Source organism: Lissotriton vulgaris, chromosome 8 (assembly GCF_964263255.1).
Source record: "Lissotriton vulgaris chromosome 8, aLisVul1.2, whole genome shotgun sequence".
NCBI lineage: Eukaryota > Metazoa > Chordata > Amphibia > Caudata > Salamandridae > Lissotriton > Lissotriton vulgaris.
The window spans coordinates 44,193,277-44,212,038 of record NC_141696.1 but is presented as its reverse complement, the minus strand read 5'-3'; the positions used below and the strand labels follow the sequence as shown (position 1 = coordinate 44,212,038).

The following is an 18,762-nucleotide window of genomic DNA, read 5'->3' as shown; positions in this document are numbered from 1 at the left end:
CTTTATGCCCCACAGAGAGTTCTCCGCTCCGCCTCGGCATCCTTACTTATAGTTCCAAGGATAAAGACGCTGAAGTGGGGTGGTAGAAGCTTCCGATTTTTATCTCCGAAGCTATGGAACTCTATGCCCCTGCATCTTAGAACCCAAAATAATCTACTTCAGTTTAGGAGGGACCTCAAAACCTGTCTGTTTTAGCTGTATATAACCAGCTGCATTTCTCCTTACTCTGTATTTTTGATAGTTAAGCGCTAAGACACCACGGCATACACGCGCTCTATAAAAACCCTCATTTAATTTCACTGCCTTAACCCTACTGCTCCTCCTCTTGGGAGGCACCTGGTCCATCCTTCCAGAATCCAAGGCTTGTTCAGTTTTAAGTCAATAAGTGGCTGTCCTTACTGCGATACGCAGCGTACTCTTCAATCTTTAATGTAAGGCGTTTTTTTTAACCTTTTCAACCTCACCTATACTTGTTACCAATCCTATATGGTTATTTCGCTACAGTGTATCTCAATTCAACTTAAAAACTACCATCGACCATCCACCCATAGACTGAAAAAGTGTGGGAAAGAGAAAAGGCACCTCACGGTTGCAACACCAAGGAGGGGCAGCTGACTGGTACTCGCCAGGGAACCCCACTTCTCATCATAGGTTACCTTTTCTCCAAAACAGAAAGAAGTGTGTGTGTAATATAAAGAAAACCTCAACCCAATACAGCCAAAAAATGCAAAGTGAACCCAAATGTGATTCTACTTTCTCAAAAAGTGCCAAAATAGTGCCAATGAATCAGGACCCCGTGAGAATATAAAGAAATAATTTGAACTGAATTAAAAATTGGTAAAGCTTACTTGCTCCTAATAACTTTTATTACGTGCTATAAGCTTTCCAACGTTAAAAATGGCTCATATAGAACCATAATCATCGTTATTAGCCAGTTTTAGACAATTTGGCCTGTGACCTGGTCACAGCAAATACATGTGCAGGGATCCCTAGCATTTCTGCATGTGTCCTGAGCTCCACTTCAGCACAAGCTGAAGTTTCTAGATCATTGCCAAGCAAGCATTCAACAGGGCGGTCTGCCCTTACCACAACCTTTTTGAGGCCAGTTAACCCTCCCCAGGAGAAATTAACAACTGCCAAGGAATGGTCTGTCCTGACATTGCTAGCATTGGTCACTTGGTACATTTCACCAAGTATAATCTGCCCAGGATCCATACGATCTTTTGTCACCATTGTGACACTTGCTACGGTGTCCCTGAATGGTAAAGCCTCTTTTCCATTAATGAAAGGCTACTGTCTGTATTTGCCCAAGTTACTGGGACTCACAAAGGAGGACATATCCATGCCTCCAATACAGATCAGGACAGCCTGAGTTGGAACTCTGACTAGGCCAGAGTCCATCTCAGAACCCAGGGTTAACCCTACTACACCCTTATTCTGAGTACCACCAATTGTAACTGCACTAAGGAGAACAGTTGCCTTCGGGGCAATGGTGGCTGGAGTTGAGTCTTTGGACTTTGTACAGTCACTTGTTCAATGGGTTTTCTGCTTACAAATTTTACACCATGGCCTTTAACTTTGTTAGAATGGAACCCCCCCTCCCGATGAAGATTTTTGGGGACCTTGAGAAGACCTCTGGTCTTTACCCTTTTCCCCATACTTGTCAGAGTTCTTAGAATCTTGCTTCTTTGGGTCACCACCTCACCCTCGTACTGACCCATCTGTCCTCCAACAGCTTCCTCATAATTAAGTTGTATAGGGGCATATGTAGGAAGGCATTTGCGAATCGCAAACGGCCATTAGGTATGTAGATGCCACATAGCAAAATAAGGAATCGCAAAAATTGCGATTCCTTATTTTACTCAAGCATTTAAGGAATCACAATTTTACGATTCCTTAAATGCTATGTAGGGTGACTTTTAAAATGCGATTTTGGCTTAAGGAATCGCAAAATACCACCTACTCCAAGTAGATGGTATTTTGCGATTTCCTTTCAAAATGCATTTTTTTAAATTCAAAGTACCATGAGGTGCACAGACATGCCCTTAGGGCATGTATATGCGCCACATGTACTTAGATAGGAACAGTTCCCAACAGGTATTATGTAGAGACAGTTTGAAAGCTGTATGCAATAAGCATTACAAAGAAAGGAAGAGCCAAGGAGTCAAAAAACTTTTTCATAGACAGTGGTATTATTTCCAAAGTGGTTGAGGGTCAATACAGTTAAAGCAGCACTGTACAGAGTGGATCGTGTGACAACCCGGTGACACTTGGTGCAGGTGCTATATACAATCAGTGACATGTGAGTGTGCAAGTGTTTTAAAATGACAGCAGTTGCGACGCATTAAAACAGAATTCACAACATCAAATGATGGCCCCAGTAGAGACAAGTAATCGTTACTCGAAACAAAGTTATTAGGATGGGAGCACAAGATGTGGAATGCGGTGCATTCAGGGTGCATTCATTGCCTGCAACCCGCTGTGACAGCAGACCCCGGTTACGGCCATCCTCCTTGATTCATTCAGGACTCGCCAACGCCGCTCGCTGCCCAGACGGAAGAATCATCCAGTAACCTTGGAAAACTGAGTTTTAAACCCAGGATTTGGACTTTGCCATCCTAGGAAAGCTACTATCACTGTTCTCATCGACAACCCCGTCCTGATGAGGATCCCGAACAACAGGGATCGAAACGCCGTCGACTAGACAGCTTGAATTCAACGACGCATTCCACATCTTGTGCTCCCATCCTAATAACTTTGTTTCGAGTAACGATTACTTGTCTCTACTGGGGCCATCATTTGATGTTGTGAATTCTGTTTTAATGCTTCGCAACTGCTGTCATTTTAAAACACTTGCACACTCACATGTCACTGATTGTATATAGCACCTGCACCAAGTGTCACCGGGTTGTCACACGATCCACTCTGTACAGTGCTGCTTTAACTGTATTGACCCTCAACCACTTTGGAAATAATACCACTGTCTATGAAAAACTTTTTTTACTCCTTGGCTCTTCCTTTCTTTGTAATGCTTATTGCATACAGCTTTCAAACTGTCTCTACATAATACCTGTTGGGAACTGTTCTTATCTACATATTGCACCCATCCCAACGTGGTTTATGGGTTTTCTCCTGTTGTTTTCATACACATGTACTTAGAGGCACATTCCAGGGGTACAACAGGTGTCCTTTGGACACCCTGGCACCCTTGGAATTGCGATTCTCAAATTGCGATTTTCTCATAGAAAATAACAATTTGAGAATGTATCCTCATTCATTACTATGGGCCTCTTGGCCCATAGGAATGAATGGGACACTCATGTTTTAATTGTGATTAGGCAATTTGCTAATCGCAATTAAGGAATTTTAGGTATTCGCAAAAAAAGTGCGATTTATTACCTACATTCCATTTTGCAATTCTCAAAAAGCGATTCCTTAAAAATCGCTATTTGAGAATAGCAAAATGTAAATTACCTACATATGCCCCATAATCCTTTAAAAGCACATACCTTACTGCCAAGTAACCAGCACTCCAGAGCCTTAGTAGCACGATCTACAAAGTCTACCCAATCCTGATGTTGTGTCTTTTGGGTATCTCTGAACTGAATGAATGAATGAATGAATGAATGAATGAATGAATGAATACATTTATTGTTTGGTTACTCAAAACCATTACATTAAAAACACATTAAAAACAGAGTGCAAAATTTTAAAAGATTTAAAACAACAAGTTAGTCAGCTGATAAGTCTGTATAGTGAATCCCGGGCACTGGCAAGCTCAAAAGAATGGTGTCTGTGCAAGGGCAGCCCCGCCTACAACTGCAAGGTCTTTAATCATTTATGCCCTGTGTAGCCATCAGCTTGGCCCATGTCTGTTGGATAAACTTTCCAAATGAGGCCATTTGTTTTACTATAGTCAATGTGTATAGTTGATGGACCGCCTCCTTTGCGGTGCGTGTCCCCATTTGTCGTAGAATTGGCCTAAGGTAAAGGTTGCGTGCTGCGCGCAGGGACGGACAGCAAAGTAATAGATGGGCCAGCGACTCTCGTTTGTAATTGCAGAGTCTGCATTCCAGAACTCCCCGACCTGTCAGTTCGAGAGCGTATAGTTCTTTAATAGGCAGAGGGTGTAATCTGTAGGCTAGGATCATGTGAAGGGCAAAGCGGCCCACCACCTGTTTGAGATGGTGTTTGGGATTATGCACTGTGTGCGGCAGGCATAGGGACTCATGGAAACCTCGTTTTGCCAGTGACTCCATATCCATTTCCCGGGAATGGATACGGACTTGTTTTTTGATGGCATTTTTAATTGCTGCATAATTAACTAGCTCAGGGTTCCAATGATCGGTGGCGAGATTGAGGAGTTCCTTCCCCATGGTGAAGGTGGTTGACCAAGGGTTCCCGGGTTCCGTAAAAATGTATTTCAAAACTGCCTTCAGTGACTTGTCTTGTGCCGCTATAATGAGATAGTAATATTTACACAGGGCAGCCATCTCTTCCAGTTTTTGTTGGTTAACCGCATCGCTGCTGCGGTGTTTTTTGCACTACGTGGCTTTTTTCGAAAAGCCGCGTTAGATGACGAGCTCAGCTCGTCATCCGCACACGCCCCCCGTGGCTGATGACGAGCTGAGCTCGTCATCAGCATCGAAGGGGTTAAGCGAAAATTCTAGGCGCACGAGGGTGTTTCTGGTGCACGTCGGTAGTGAGAATAATTTCCTATAAGCTCTGCAGTTGATTTTTTCCAGTTCCCTATTAAGTTTACCCGGGAACGCTTGTTGGGCGTAATTGAGGGCCGGCATTAGTTTTGCCTTGAGAACTCTTTGGATAGCCATTGTCATTGGGCTATGTAGAGTGGCTTGTAGTTTTCAGAGCGCATAGGTGATAGTCTTCCCTTTACGTTGAATTTTCTTTAGATGGGCACCAGAACGCCCCGATTCGTGATAGCAGACACCCAAGTAAGTGTATTGCTGTGTGCTTTCCAACGTCAGATGGCCAAGCCTCCATTTGGCTAGTTTTTTGTTTGGATAATGGCCAAAAATTACTATCTGTGACTTGGAGGAGTTAGCTACCAACCGGTTCTTATCGATGTAAGTTGCCAGGGCGGTCAGCGCCTTTTGCAAGCCAATCTTGGTATGATCCAGAAGTACCAGATCATCAGCATATTGCATAAACTGGATTTTAGTTCCACCAATCCTTGGAGTGGCTAGGGCTGCCCCGGACAAGGCTATCTCCATGTCTGCTGTATATAGATTGAACAACAGAGGTGCTAGAACGCACCCCTGTTTTAACCCTCGATCCGTGTCAATCTTCTCAGATGCGAAATCGCTTGAGAGTTTAATTCGGACCCACGTTTTTTGATACAACGATTGGATTGCTCTTAATGGGGTCGGATTGATGTTCCATTGGGCCAGCTTTCTCCATAGGATAGCACGGTCTACCCCATCAAACGCTGCAGACTAGTCGATAAAACAGGCTGATAAAGGGAGACTCTTACGCAACCGAGCTTGGTGGGCCAGTTAAGAAAGGGCAGTGATGTTGTCTACGGTTGAGGACCCGGCTCTGAATCCAGTTTGACAGAGGGGCAGGAGACCTTCTTCACTTGCCCAGTCTGCGAGATCTGTCAAGATGGCGCTGGCATAGGCTTTGCCCTCGATGTCCAGGAGGGCTATTAATCGATAGTTGGACGGGTCTGATTTAGACCCTTTCTTATGGATTGGGTGTAAGAGCGAGCCTCTCCAGGAGTCTGGCACATCACCCAAGAGCCAGCATTCGGCGTATAGATGGGTCAAATTTTCGGCACATAATTCTATGTTTGCTTTAAACAATAGACCTTGGAGGCCATTTGGGCCCGGGGCGCCGTTGTTTCTGATTTTTTTTAAAATTTTGGACACAAGTAATTCGCCAGGCGGCGCCTTCCTGTGGGGACTGAAATCTGGCTCTTCTCTTGGTTTAAATTCATTCTTGAATTGAAGGGCAACGTGATCTTCATTATATAAAGTTTTTACATGGGCAACCCAAGTGGGGGCCTCGAGAGAGTTTTCTCTGTGATTTTGACCTCGTCCGAGCTTACTTAAATAGCTCCAAAATTCTTGCGATTTCCCAGGACTCAGCAAGTCAAAGATTTTCAGCCATTGAGCTTCACTGTGTTTGCGTTTAGCTGCCCACACACTCTTTGAATGGCTTCTTGCGGCCTCTTGTAGCTGTTTTTTGTTAGAGGCTGTGCCATTTTTCCGGTGCGCTTTTCGTTTTTTATTCAGATCTTTGGCGCTTTCTTTGATTGCCCGGTTGAATCCGAGTGTAGATAGTTGGTGCCAACGGGTTACCCTTGCTGTGTCCCATCGGAGTGTTGCCACTAAGGTCCCGGTGATTCCGTCCCATGTTGCTATAGCGCCATTTGTGTGGTCGCCCGGCGGCCAGCCTGCCCACGAATCTGTCCAATTGTTGAACGTGGTGGTTGCTGCCTGCCCCCATTTAATTCTTCTAGGTAACTTCATCAGTTCCTCGCCGTTTGCGGCCCCAATGTGTTGTAGCTTGTGGCGTGTGTTTGTTGTCAAAAACAGTGTAATTATTAAGGCGGCGTGGTCGCTGTCACGGCGTTGGTGAACAGAGTAATCCAACATCAAAGGTTGCAGGTTTTCACTTAAGATAATGTAGTCAATCGTGGTCTGGTTGTTATACGTGGGAGCGACAAAGGCCCCTGGCCTGTTCTTTAAATAGACAGAATGTGCTGTCGCCAGTTTGTAGGATTTTAATAGGGCGTTCAAAGCCTTGGTGGCCCCAGATTGGTGACTTTGTGGGGGTATAACCCCTATATTGTGGATATTAAGGTCACCGAGGATGATGCAATCTGAATGCCGGGAATTGTAGTAACAGGGCCTCTAGATGGTTTATTAGTAAGGATAAGTCGGCTGTAGATCCGTGCGGGTTATGGTAGATGTTAATCACCAGAATAGACGAGGTTCTGTTAGTCGTGAAGGAGCCTTTCAAAATACCCGCCTAAAGCATGTTGGGCAGGTTATTTATTTCCTTGAATTCTAGTTCTAGCGAGTGCTTAATGTAAACGCACATTTCCCCTGATGGTCTTCCAAATATATTGGTCTTTGTAGCAGATTTGCCGTATTCTGCGTATCCTCTTAGTGACAGAGGATTGATTGCCCATGATTCTTGTATGCAGATAATATCTGCCTCTTCCAGGAATGTCACTGCATCATGGTTTTGTAACAATGTTTTGAATCCTGCCACATTCCAGGTCATGATTTTCAGGGTCTTGATGGTAACGGGTTGGTTTATGTGTTTCACTTGCCCATTAGTCATGTCCTGGGGAAAGCGGCCCGTATCTCCAAGACAGTGCGTGTTAGGAGCTGGGGTTTAATGCTGACGCCAACCAGGACCAGTCTTTGCTCGCACACCCCCTTGTTACGCACAAGCGTTTGCCTTGACTCAAGTTTGTTGTTCTCTTGATCGGAGGTCCATTAGTTAAACCTTTTCTCGTGCTGCCTTTGGACCCCCGAAAAATTGATGCCACCTGGGGGGCGCGGACAGAGAAAGCGTTCAAACGTATGTTCCCCCCCATAGGCTGTTCCTGATTTTCCGGGCCGAAGAGCGGATTGTGAGTTTTTAAGATTGATGGATATTTTTGCTCCTGATGGGGCTTTATTTTTATGCCCCAACTCTCCAGTAAAGTGTGTCAGGGCCTCTACCAGGTTTGAGCTGGAGAAGGTTAGCTCCGTAGTTTCATTTTTCTCCTCCGGATCCGGCGGAAGGAATGAAATGGTCTCAATGTCTGTAGTTTGTATCCCTTCCAAACCTGGGATGTTTGCGCAGAGTGTTAAGATGTTGCCACGGTTGAGGATGTCCCACTTACCCTGTGAGGTATATTCAGGGTACAACATTATTTTCCCCTCCTGAGATGTTGTTTGAGCTCGGTTATTGGCAGCATTTGCGTCCTTACAGGTTTTATCCTGGATGCCAATGAGTGTTGGCTGTCCCGCCCTGGGCAAATTGATGAATGCCTTATTTATTGGCTCAATTATTTGTTGAGATGCTACCACAAGGGGAGGGCTAAATGGTCTAATGTGAAGTGACCAGTAACCAGCCTGCTCGGGTTTAAGGCAAAGAGTGCCTTGGGGAGCACACTGAGGGGTTTCCGCCTTTACGTTGGTCTCTGATGATTTATTAGCGGCTGATGGCGCTGAAGTCACTCTGCTCAATGTGGATTTTATGTGAGCAGGGGGCTGATAAGTTGTTAGGCAAGACTCTTGGTCACTTAGGGAGACTTGATTTGCTTCCCCATCGCATTGTCCTTGCGAGTGGAGCGTATGATTTTGTAGTTTCAATGCCCGGGCTGGCTGGGAGGGTGTAAGGGGAGCCAGCATGCCCTGGTCTATTGCCAAATTAGTGGAATGGAAGGCTTCCGCAGATGACTCAAATTTCCCTGTTGTCGTAGTTATGGCTGCCGGCTGGGTCACTTTCTGCGTCTCGATGTGACCGGGTCTCCCATTGACGGGCAGGAGCCATTGCCGAATTGGATTGGTAGAGTGTGATTGGTTCTTACTCTTTTTGTTGACTTTTCTTAATTTTTTCTTATTTTTCCTGGATAGTTTTTGAAGTTCTGGGCTAGCCAGTTTAAAGATGTGATGTAGTCTTTATTGTTGGTGTGAGTCAGGATGGTAGTTGATCCACTCGCGTGGGTTGTCACTGAAGGTACCGAACCCGTGATCCTCTCCCCTCCAGGAGTTTCTATACCGCTAGTTTGGGAATTTGCTGTACCTTGTTTTTTTGAGGATGCCAGGGCGGTGTCCTGTGAGGGTAAGTTCTGGTTCTTGCCTACTTCATTCTTGAGATCCTCAATTAGTGTAGTCATGATGTTTGGTAATTTTTCTAGGCTGAGCAGAGTTGGGCTACAACCACACGAGTCTGACTTTAGGTAAGTACTGTCCTGTGCTCTGCAAATCAGGGAGTTCAAGAGGTCCAGTTTTGAATCTATTCCAGAGATCAGACCCGCGACGATTTGTAGGATGTTAATTTGAGTGTCGAGCTTCTCCGCGTGCATAAGTGCGGCACCAGCCATAGAAATAAGCGCCTCGTTAATCATCAATAGATGGGTTGTGATCAATGGGGACTTCTCCCCATTGTCCGCATCTCTACTCGCGGAAGTTGGGAACTGAGCCATTTTAACGTGGTCCGGAGAGATTGGTCCTGTAAAGTTCGGTGACTGGGTTTGTGAGATGCCGGGTGATGATGGTGTTCTTCCTTCATTATCAGCATGTAAGCTATTAGGCGCGTCGGGCAAGGGCGCGCCATTTGAGGTGAAACTCTGCTGAGAGTTCACCAGGCTTTGGTGAGTCCAAGCTGGCGGCCGGGGTGGGACCGCTTTTGGTGTCACAGGTTTAAGGGTCGCTCTGCCATAGAGAGTGATAACTTTTGGCGAGAGTGGGATGCAGAGTTCCCAGGGGGCAGTAGGGCTTAGAATCTCCCCGTCATCTGTTGCCTTGGTGGGAGGTGAAGAGGTCGGGATCTAGGTCGGGCTGGGTCCTGCTAGTGTGTGTGCCTTGATCCTCGTCTCTGATCCCTGGCCCTGGATAAAAGCCACCTATTCCTTGGGGGGAGAATAGTTTTGCCTCCTGTCTCCTGGCTGATCTATGGGGGCGAGGCTTCTCCTGTAATATTGTCAGGCTCGAGTTTCTGGTCCTCATATTTTTCAGAGTTTAATTGTCTCACCAGGGTTGACTTGACTTGTGCAGTGCCTGCAATTTCAGTGGGCGGGGCTAGGTGGAGCAGGCCTTTCCCCCCTCCTCTGTTATCTTTTGCTCTGTCTTTTGTTGTCCTTTGTTAATTGGCGCTACAGCCTGTGTGCTGCCACTCAGACGGCAGGAATGGCGGTCAGCGCTTCTCGTGTCTCTGGCGTTTCCTGGGTTTCTGGGTCTCTGCTGCCCTCTGCCGACCACAAACTCGCTCAGTCGACCGGGAGTCTTGTTATATCTAATGGCTCCTACCTCATTAAGATGCAGCGGATTCCGCGCTGGCTGGGATGGGATGAGCACCCCCAGGTTTCCACTACTTGTCTCCTCCGCTCACCGCTGCAGCCCCTCTCCTCTCTTGCGGTGGCGTGTGGCGTGTGGCATGTGGGGGTGGCGTTGTTGCAGAGTCCCCGCTAGGCAGCTGCATGCCCTGCCCAGCCTCACTGCAGCACAGCACTACAGAGCAACAAAGCAGCCCAGCACGGTTATGCTACCGCTCTTGGGGGGCACTTGTCTCCCTGGATCCTGGCCCTGTGGCTCCCTGTGGCTCCTTGTCAATCACTGCTTGCTGCTTGCTGCAGCCCACTCTGCCCGTTGGCCTGCCCACACGATGCAGCAGCACCCGGGCCCGGTACAAATGTTGGCGCAGAGGGGCGTTGGAAAAATGGGGGCTTGTGCGGTGCTCCTGCGGTGCTCCTGCTCCTTCTGCAGCGGCAGCACCCCCCGCGGGTCCCGGCCGCAGTTACGGGAAGCAGGTCACAGCGGTCCTCTTTATTTCTTTGGCCGCAGTACCCAGCGTCTACCCCTCCTCGCCAGTGGGCCAGCGGAGCAACGGCTGCCGGCTGAGACAGCTGAGACGCGAGACGCGATGGCAATCACCTGCGTCATCGGCCTCGCCCGCGGTACTCAGCACCCGGCTACTGCCTTGTCTTGCCTTGGCAGCGCGGCAACAGTCTGCGCGCTGGCTGCGGGCTGGCTGCAGGCTGTAATGGCTTTCCTCGAGGGATCAGTGGCTTCGGCGGCTTCCAGGCGGCTTCGCGCACCTCGCTCTCTGAAGTTTTTCTGCGGCTTCTGCTTTGGGTTCGGCAAGATCGACTCTCCGGCCAGGTCACAGCTGCACAGCCGCTCTCCCCACGCTGCTCGCACAGTATCTCTGAACTGTATCCTATATTGTTCAGTGGTTAGGCCAAATCCTTCATTCAATGCACTTTTTCAAGCTTTGGTACTCATCAGCATCATCTTCTCTTACAGTGAGGAGTTTATCTCTACCTTTGTCTAAAAACGAGAGCCACAAAATTGCTACCCACTGCTCTTGGGGGACCCTCTGTACCTTACAGGCCCTTTCCAGAGCAGTAATCCATTTGTGGATGTCATCCCCACTCTGGTAGGGAGGGACAATCTTGTTTAGGTTTCTATGGTCATGAGACCTCTCCCTAACAATAGGGAAGTTGCTGCCACCATGGGTCTCTCGTCCCATCTTTTGTCTAGCTCTTAGTAACGCTAGGGATTCCTTGTCTAAAGTCAATTGCTGTTTTCTGATCTATGTTGAGCTTCTTCATACTTGAGCAGTCTCTCTTTCCTCTCCTGAAAGGTTTCTCTCCTATGAGAAGAGACATAGGTCCCTACAGATGTATCAGAATGGATAGACTTCTGGGAAGGAGATCTTTACCTTCTAGGCACACCACCAACACTCCCTGGTGGAGTAAAGAGGGGTCCATTGTGTCCATCCTCCTCATCTTCAGGAAGAGCTGGATTTCCCAGGTCAAGATCATTGTCCTATTCCTGGACAGCTTCAGAGGTCAGTTCATGGTTCTCTTCACCCCTTGGCCCTTCCTCATTTGCTGCCCCACACATTCTGCCTACCCCTTCAGACCTTGAAGGTCTTCTGAGATCATCCAACAGCAGTACCTCTATGAGGCATTGGGTGTTTGCATGTTTGCTTGTCTTCAGTCTCCTACTACTGCACAATGCTCTTAATTCCAAGAATGGGAGGTTATCATACTTGAATGGTAGAATCCCACTGGCTTCTGGCAGGGACCCAGTGGTTCCTGGCCTTGAAGAGATCACTAGTGAGGTGTGGTGTATGCACTAACTACTCTAGTGTGGCCTACTAAACTTTCTTGAGTTGTAGAAAGGGTGTGCTAAGCCCTTGACACACAACTGTAAGTTCAGTAGAACTTACTGTAATTTAAGCTTTATTTATATGTACCTTAGGTACCTTTAGGGATTTCAGTTAGTTTCTCACTTGAGCTTATCTGGTAAAACAATAGCAAGCTGGAATCCCACACGCTGCACACCAATGTGAGAAGTTGCCCTGGTATATGATGACCACTAGTTATAGTGGGCACCTTGCACCAGTCCAAATAACCCCTTATTGATGATAGGTGAAAGACAACCTTTATTGAAAGCTATCCTAATGGGAGCTATGGAGAGCCTCCTTCAGGCTAAGTCTTGAATGTAAAGCAGCTTGTTTTACCAGTCTATAATCTCTTGAGTGGCTGAATGAAAGGAGACCACACCAGGTATATATATAAAATATATGTAAGTATTACTAAACACATCCCTCTTGTCTCTTTATGAGGCTAGAGGCAAAAGCACATAAGTTACACTTCAAATATTACAGTAAAATAGCACAATACACGTTAGGCCCTAGGGGCGGACCAAACCATATACTAAGAAAGTGGTATAAGAAACGCGACTTAAAGAGACACAAGGCCTAGAGCCTGTAGAATCGCTAAGACCCCAAGGAACCACCCAAGGTAGTGACACAGGGGACCACGGTGGTCGGGTGCAGTGTGAGAACATAGCTGCGAGCTCCGATTAGCTTCTATAGGGAAAGGTGCGAGCAGATTTTCAAACTGGACTAGGACCAAACCCTCTTGGACTTACACAGTTCTAGGGTCAACACCCAGGGGAGCACTGGAGTATTCGAGTTACCTCACCCAGGGAAGCCGGGTGCATAGGTGTCAAATGGTGTTGGGTCGCGTCATCGTTTTCTATTTCAGCTTTCAGAGAAGTGCTGCTGCTGAGAAGATGCGAAGTGACCAAAGAGATCCAAGCCTGGATCAGAGATGTGAAGAACCTGAAAGTAGAGGGAACAGAGTCTGGGTCACTTGCCAGTGAACAGGGGCAAGATAGACGAATGCCCACCGATGTCGGGTGTTTCAGGTGAAAGAGGTGAAGCTTGACTCTTCAGCCACAAGGACCAGGAGGCATTGAGGACAACCAGGAGCAGGACTCAAGCTGTCCAACAAGCAGTGTCGGTGCCTGGATTTGGCACAACAAGCCTTGGCAACAGCAACCCACGCAGAAAGGAGAAAACTGCTTCGATGCGGACGACCAAGGTCCTAGGGACTCATAAGTGATGGAGAGTCAGGGCACATCTGGAGCAAACAGGGAAGCCCAAAGGAAGTAGAAGTTGACTTCACAGGGACCCACCAGTCAACGGACCAGGGATCGCGAAGGTACCTCGAGCAGGAACACCAAGAGAGGGCTCGCGGAACTCTCGTTGTATGTAGGCCAGCAATCTTCAGTGCAAAAGGTGCTCGGGGTCTGGGTTAAAAGTAACCCAGTGCACAGCCTCAAAGGACGTCGAGAAGCTGATGCACTTGCAAATGTGCACGGTGACCAGGAGGTCCAGTTTCACTTTACCCAAGACAGCTACTGGTCTCAGCTTTGCTGGGGACTCGAGTCGGCCTTGGGGAAGTCTGGAAATCCACCTCCTGTGATGAAATTACTTTGAAGTCCAGCAGGAGCTTCGGAATTGCACACCAGTCAGATGCTTTGTTGGTGCCTGCCATGCAGGGGAGTAACTCCTTTACTCCAAGGGAAATTCTTATGTCATCTGGCATCGTGCAGATCGTCGTAGTTCCAGGATTCAATTTCAGAGTTTTGCCCAGGGATATCTAAATTTCTGGTTACAGAGGTTCCTTCTTTTTACCAAAGGAAGGGGTTAGACTAACTCAGGGGACCCACCTAAGGGAGGGTTGGGAAAGAGGGGTGGCTACACCCATTTCCTTTGTCCAGTTTCATGCCAGAGCACAGGCTGGTAGACCCTGCAACCGGTTTGAGCTGGACTATGCACAGGGTCACCAATTGTGCCCCCAGTGCAGGACTTTAAATCACACTCAACCAACCCCAATACACTAAAGCCTGTCTGGGAGGTGGAACAACTCCTGTGACTGGAAACCTATCGTCAATACCTCCCCTGCCCGAGTTTCGGTCAGCAGTAGGAGGCCAGACTCGTGTCTGTGGCTGCAGCATCCATTTTGTGATGCCAGGGCTTTTTTAAGCTGGTACTGGGTATACCGGTGCTGTCATGACTCTCCCTCTAGAAGGGTAGGATCATACTTCCACACCAGTTACTGGTGTGGGGGAATGGTTCCAAGGCGTTTGACACCAAACATGACATGTTTCAGTGCAGCCAGTCCAAAGTTAGCATTTACTGTTTGTTTATAATGCACTTAAGAGTTATCAATTCAATTCAAAAGTGCTTTATTCGAGTGTATACTCATAAAAGCACTTAAGAGTTATATGGTCAGGCTGCATCACCGACAACCCTGGAGAAGATATTCAGAAGGCTGCATATGGGCTCTGATCATGCATGGGCACCCTCTCACACAAAGCCAAGCGCCCTGCCTTCAGGATTGATAAGGCCTGCCACAGGGGTGACTGATGTGCAATGATAGGTGACAAATAGTGAACCAATATCTCAGTAAGGGGAGCATACACCGCCTTACCCAGGCTACAGCAGCAGACCTGTGGTGTCATTTTGGTGGGCTTCCCAGGGGTGGTATAACACATGCTGCATCCCCTGGTAGGCCACTGGGGTACCTATGCCCTGGGTACATAGTATGCCATATACTAGGGACTTATAAGGGCACCTCAGAATCCAATCTATTATGTATCTGAGTTACTAGGAATCCATTTAGAGAGGAAGCAGCTATACTGGGGTCCTGAATACCAGGGCCCCAGCCAGAATAAAGTAAAAAAACACTGTTACATCAGCAAAAAGTGGGGGTACCCATAAGAAGCAGATAATACTCTCCTACATGCATAAGTACTAATAGGGAGATTACTGAATTGGATACGTAGTGCTCAAGGGATTGTAGAAGTGCATGGTTAGTGCCTGGGTTGTTGCATGAGTGCATGGGTAGTGAGTGGATGTTTAGAATACTGCAAGGAGAGTGCATGGTGTATTTATAAGTGCTTGGGTTTTGGCGCAGTGGTAGTGACTGGGTGAGTAGAGTACTTCAAGGAGAGTGCATGGTGAATTTATAAGTGCTTGGATTTTGGCGCAGTAATTAGATAAGGACATGGGACTTGCTAGCTGATTGGAGGAATCCATAAGTACTAACAGGAAAATTACTGAACTGTATAGGTAGTGCTAAAGGGATTGTAGAGGTGCATGAGTTAGTTCCTGGGTCATTGCATGAGTGCATAGGTAGAGACTGGATGTTTAGAGTACTGCTAGGAGAGTGCATGGTGAATTTATAGGTGCTTGGGTTTTGGCGCAGTGATTGGATAAGGATATGGGACTGGCCAGGTGATTGGAGGAGTGCATAGGTAGTAACAGGGAGATTACTGAACTGTGTAGGTAGTGTTCAAGGTATTGTAGAATTGCATATGTTAGTGCATGGGTCATTGCATGAGTGCATTGGTAGTGACTGGATGATTAGAGTACTGCAAGGATAGTCTATTGTGATGTTATAAGTGCTTGGGTTTTGGCTCAGTGTTTGCATAAGGACATGGGGCTGGCTAGCTGATTGCAGGAGTGCATAGGAAGTAACAGAGAGTTTACTGAATTGTATAGGTAGTGCTCAAGGGATGGTAGAAGTTCGTGAGTTGGTGCCTGGGTCGTTGCAGGAGTGAATAGGTAGTTAGTGGATGATTAGAGTACTGCCAGGAGAGTGCATGGTGATTTATAAGTGCTAGGGTTTTGGCGCATTGATTGGATATGGACATGGTACAGACTAGGTGATTGGAGGATGGCATAGGTAGTAACATGGAGGTTACTGAGTGGTATAGGTAGTGCTCAAGCGATTGTAGAAGTGCATGAGTTAATTCCTGCATCATTCCATGAATACATGGGTAGTGACTGGATGATTAAAGTACTGCAAGGAGAGTGCATGGTGAATTTATAAGTGCTTGCGTTTTGTTGCAGTGATTAGATGAGGACATGGGACTGGCTAGCTGATTGGAGGAGTGCATCGGTAGTAACAGTGATATTGCTGAAATGTATAGTGTCAAGTCTATGAACTATGATTTTAATCACACAGGAGCAGAACAACACTAATTTCCAATGCCCCTCTCGGAACCCCCCTGCTTAGTATCTTAATAAAGCATTGCAGGTTAGTACCAAGGGGGGAAAGGTGAATGGGACAGAGAAGAGACAGCTCCCAACACTCTGCTTGTTCTAATAATGTTCTATTCTTCTTCGTCTGTGTTCTTGCAGTGCTAAATCACATATGTAATGTATCTTTACTTTTTATTTAACCTTAATGACTTACGTCATTTAACAACTAGTATGGCTTGTCTTACCAGGAGATGTTTGGGAGCCTACTTCTCTTCTTATTTCTCTTTTTACTTTTTGCTTTATTTGTGAGGAGAAGTGCAATTCAGTTCTTTTCTTTCTTCTTTTACAGGGATGACCAGCACCTATCCAGCTACGACTACATTTACAAGACATTTTACAGGTAAGTCTATGTTTTATTTATTGAATTCTGTGATGCTTTACCTCTAATTTCTATTGGTGTTCCTACTGAGTATTGAACTGAATTGGAAGTATTAAATGGGGTTATGGAAATTCATGTATCTGCCTTTCTTTCTCGTCTAACAGATTTATGTGAGAAATTGGCCTGGCATGTGCTGTCCACTATTCTAGTGGGCACCTTGCACCAGTCCAAACGACCCTTAGTGATGTTAGGTTAAAGACAACCTTTATAGAAAGCTATCCTAGTGGTAGCTGTGGAGAGCAGCCTTCAGGCTAAGTCTTGGAGGAATGTAAAGCATCTTGTTTTACCAGTCTATAATCTTGTGAATGACCAAATGAAAGGAGAACCACACCAGGTATATATATATAAAATATATGTATTTATTCTAAACACACCCCTCTAGCCTCTTTATGAGGCTAGAGGCAAAAGTACATTCAGTAAAATTATTAACACACAGTAAATTAGTTGGGGTGACCGGAATTTGCGTAATCACGTTACGCAAATCTCCGCAAAATGGTAAAAAATCTCAGCAAACACGCAGAAATTCCACGAACACGCGGAATTGCTTGTTCGCAATGCTTTTTTCCTGTTCGCAATTGCTGTATGCGTGCTTGGGGGAAATATCTCGCGAACACACATTTTGAGAACGCAAACAAACAAAAAATTTCGCAAAGTCGCAGAATGCAGAAGCTTGAGCAATTTTGCATTCTCCGCGGAACGCAAAATTACCCAAATTCTGCAAATTCCGCGAGCGGAACAGAATTCACGCCCCAGGCATATACATTAGCACAATATACATTGAGCCCTAGGGGCGTACAAAACCATATATTAAGAAAGTGATGTAAGAAACACGACTTGCATAGATACAAGTCCTAGAGCCTGTAGAACTGCTCGGGTCTCCAGGTACCACCCAAGGTAGTGACACAGGGGACCCACGGAGGACGCGTGCAGTGTGTGAACACAGCCGCGAATCACCATTAACTTCTATGGGGAAAGTCGCGGTTGGAATTTTAAAGATAAAGGACACTTAGAGGAGGACTTTGAGCAAACCACTTTAGACTTAAGGGGTTCTAGAGCCAACACCCACGGGAGCACCGGAGTACTCGAGTTACCTCATCCAGGGAAGCCGGGTGCATAGGTGTCTTTTAGTTTTATCATCGTTTTCCATGGCGATCTGCTGCAAAGTGCTGCTGCTGAAGAAGTGGAAAGTGTCCGGGGTGATCCAAGCCTGGATCAAAGATCAGAAGAACCTGCAAGCAGAGGGGACAGAGTCTGGGTCACTAGCCAGTGACCAGGGGCATGATAGTCGAATGACCACCGATGTCGGGTGATTTCAGGTGAAGAAGGTGAAGCTTGACTCTTCTGCCACGAGGACCAGGAGTTGTGGACGACAACCCGGAGCTGTGCTCGAGCTGTCCCACGAAGGATGTTGAGTGCTGCAGTGTCAGTGCCTGGATTGGGCCCAACAAGCCTTGGCAACAGCAACCACGCAGGAATCAAAGAAGTGCTACGGTGCACACCAGCAAGGTCTGAGGGACTCACCACTTGATAGGGAGTCAGGGCATGTCTGAAACAACCAGGGAAGGCCACAGAAAATCAGAATGGCCTTCGTGTGGACCTACTAGTCAACGGACCAGGGATTGCATAGGAGCCTTGAGCTGAAATGCAAGAAGCGGGCTCACAGAACACTTGTGGAGTGTAGGCCCACAATATTTGGTTCAAATGGTGCTCGGGCTACAAATAACCCAAAGCACAACTTCAGGAAACCTCTGGAAGTCAATGCACTTAGCAAATGTTCACGGTGTCCAGGGGTTCTGGTTCCGCTGTCACTTGTGAGGGCTGCGAGTCTCAGCTTTGCTGGGGACTTGGGTTGGCCTTCGAGAGCTTCGGAGATGAAGACCGGCAAATAATTTGTTGGTGCCTGCTTAAGCAGGGGAGTCACTCCTTGTCCCCAAGGGAGATTCTTCCGTCCTCTAGTCTATAGTAGAGCGTCAAAGTTCCAGGATTCAGTTTCAGACTTTCGTCCAGGTGTAATCTAAAGTCCTGTTGCCAGAGGTCCCTTACTTATACGAAACAAGCATTGGCATAGCCAATAGGTCTCGCCTTTGGGACCTTATAAGTGTTTAGCCATGTAAAAGTTGATGCTGTTGCACCAAGGATATTCAGTTGGATAACTAAACACTTATAAGGTTCCAAAGGCGGTGCAATGCGCACTTCCACCGCTACATAAAAGACATCATTCCCTTAGCGCCCCCCAGACTGAATTATCCTTTGCTGCTAAATAAATGCAGATTTTTACTACATAAAAG

The 18,762-nt window shown here is 46.8% G+C and overlaps 1 protein-coding gene across 1 annotated transcript in view; it reads left to right on the top strand.

Annotated features, from left to right (window-relative positions):
• Positions 1-18,762, top strand: part of LOC147693350 (transient receptor potential cation channel subfamily M member 2-like) — a 1,918,272-nt gene that overhangs the window by 1,193,983 nt on the left and 705,527 nt on the right. The window contains exon 21 of the mRNA XM_086933680.1: positions 16,385-16,435. Coding sequence (XP_086789806.1) covers positions 16,385-16,435 — 51 coding nt within the window. The remainder of the gene's footprint in view (positions 1-16,384; positions 16,436-18,762) is intronic.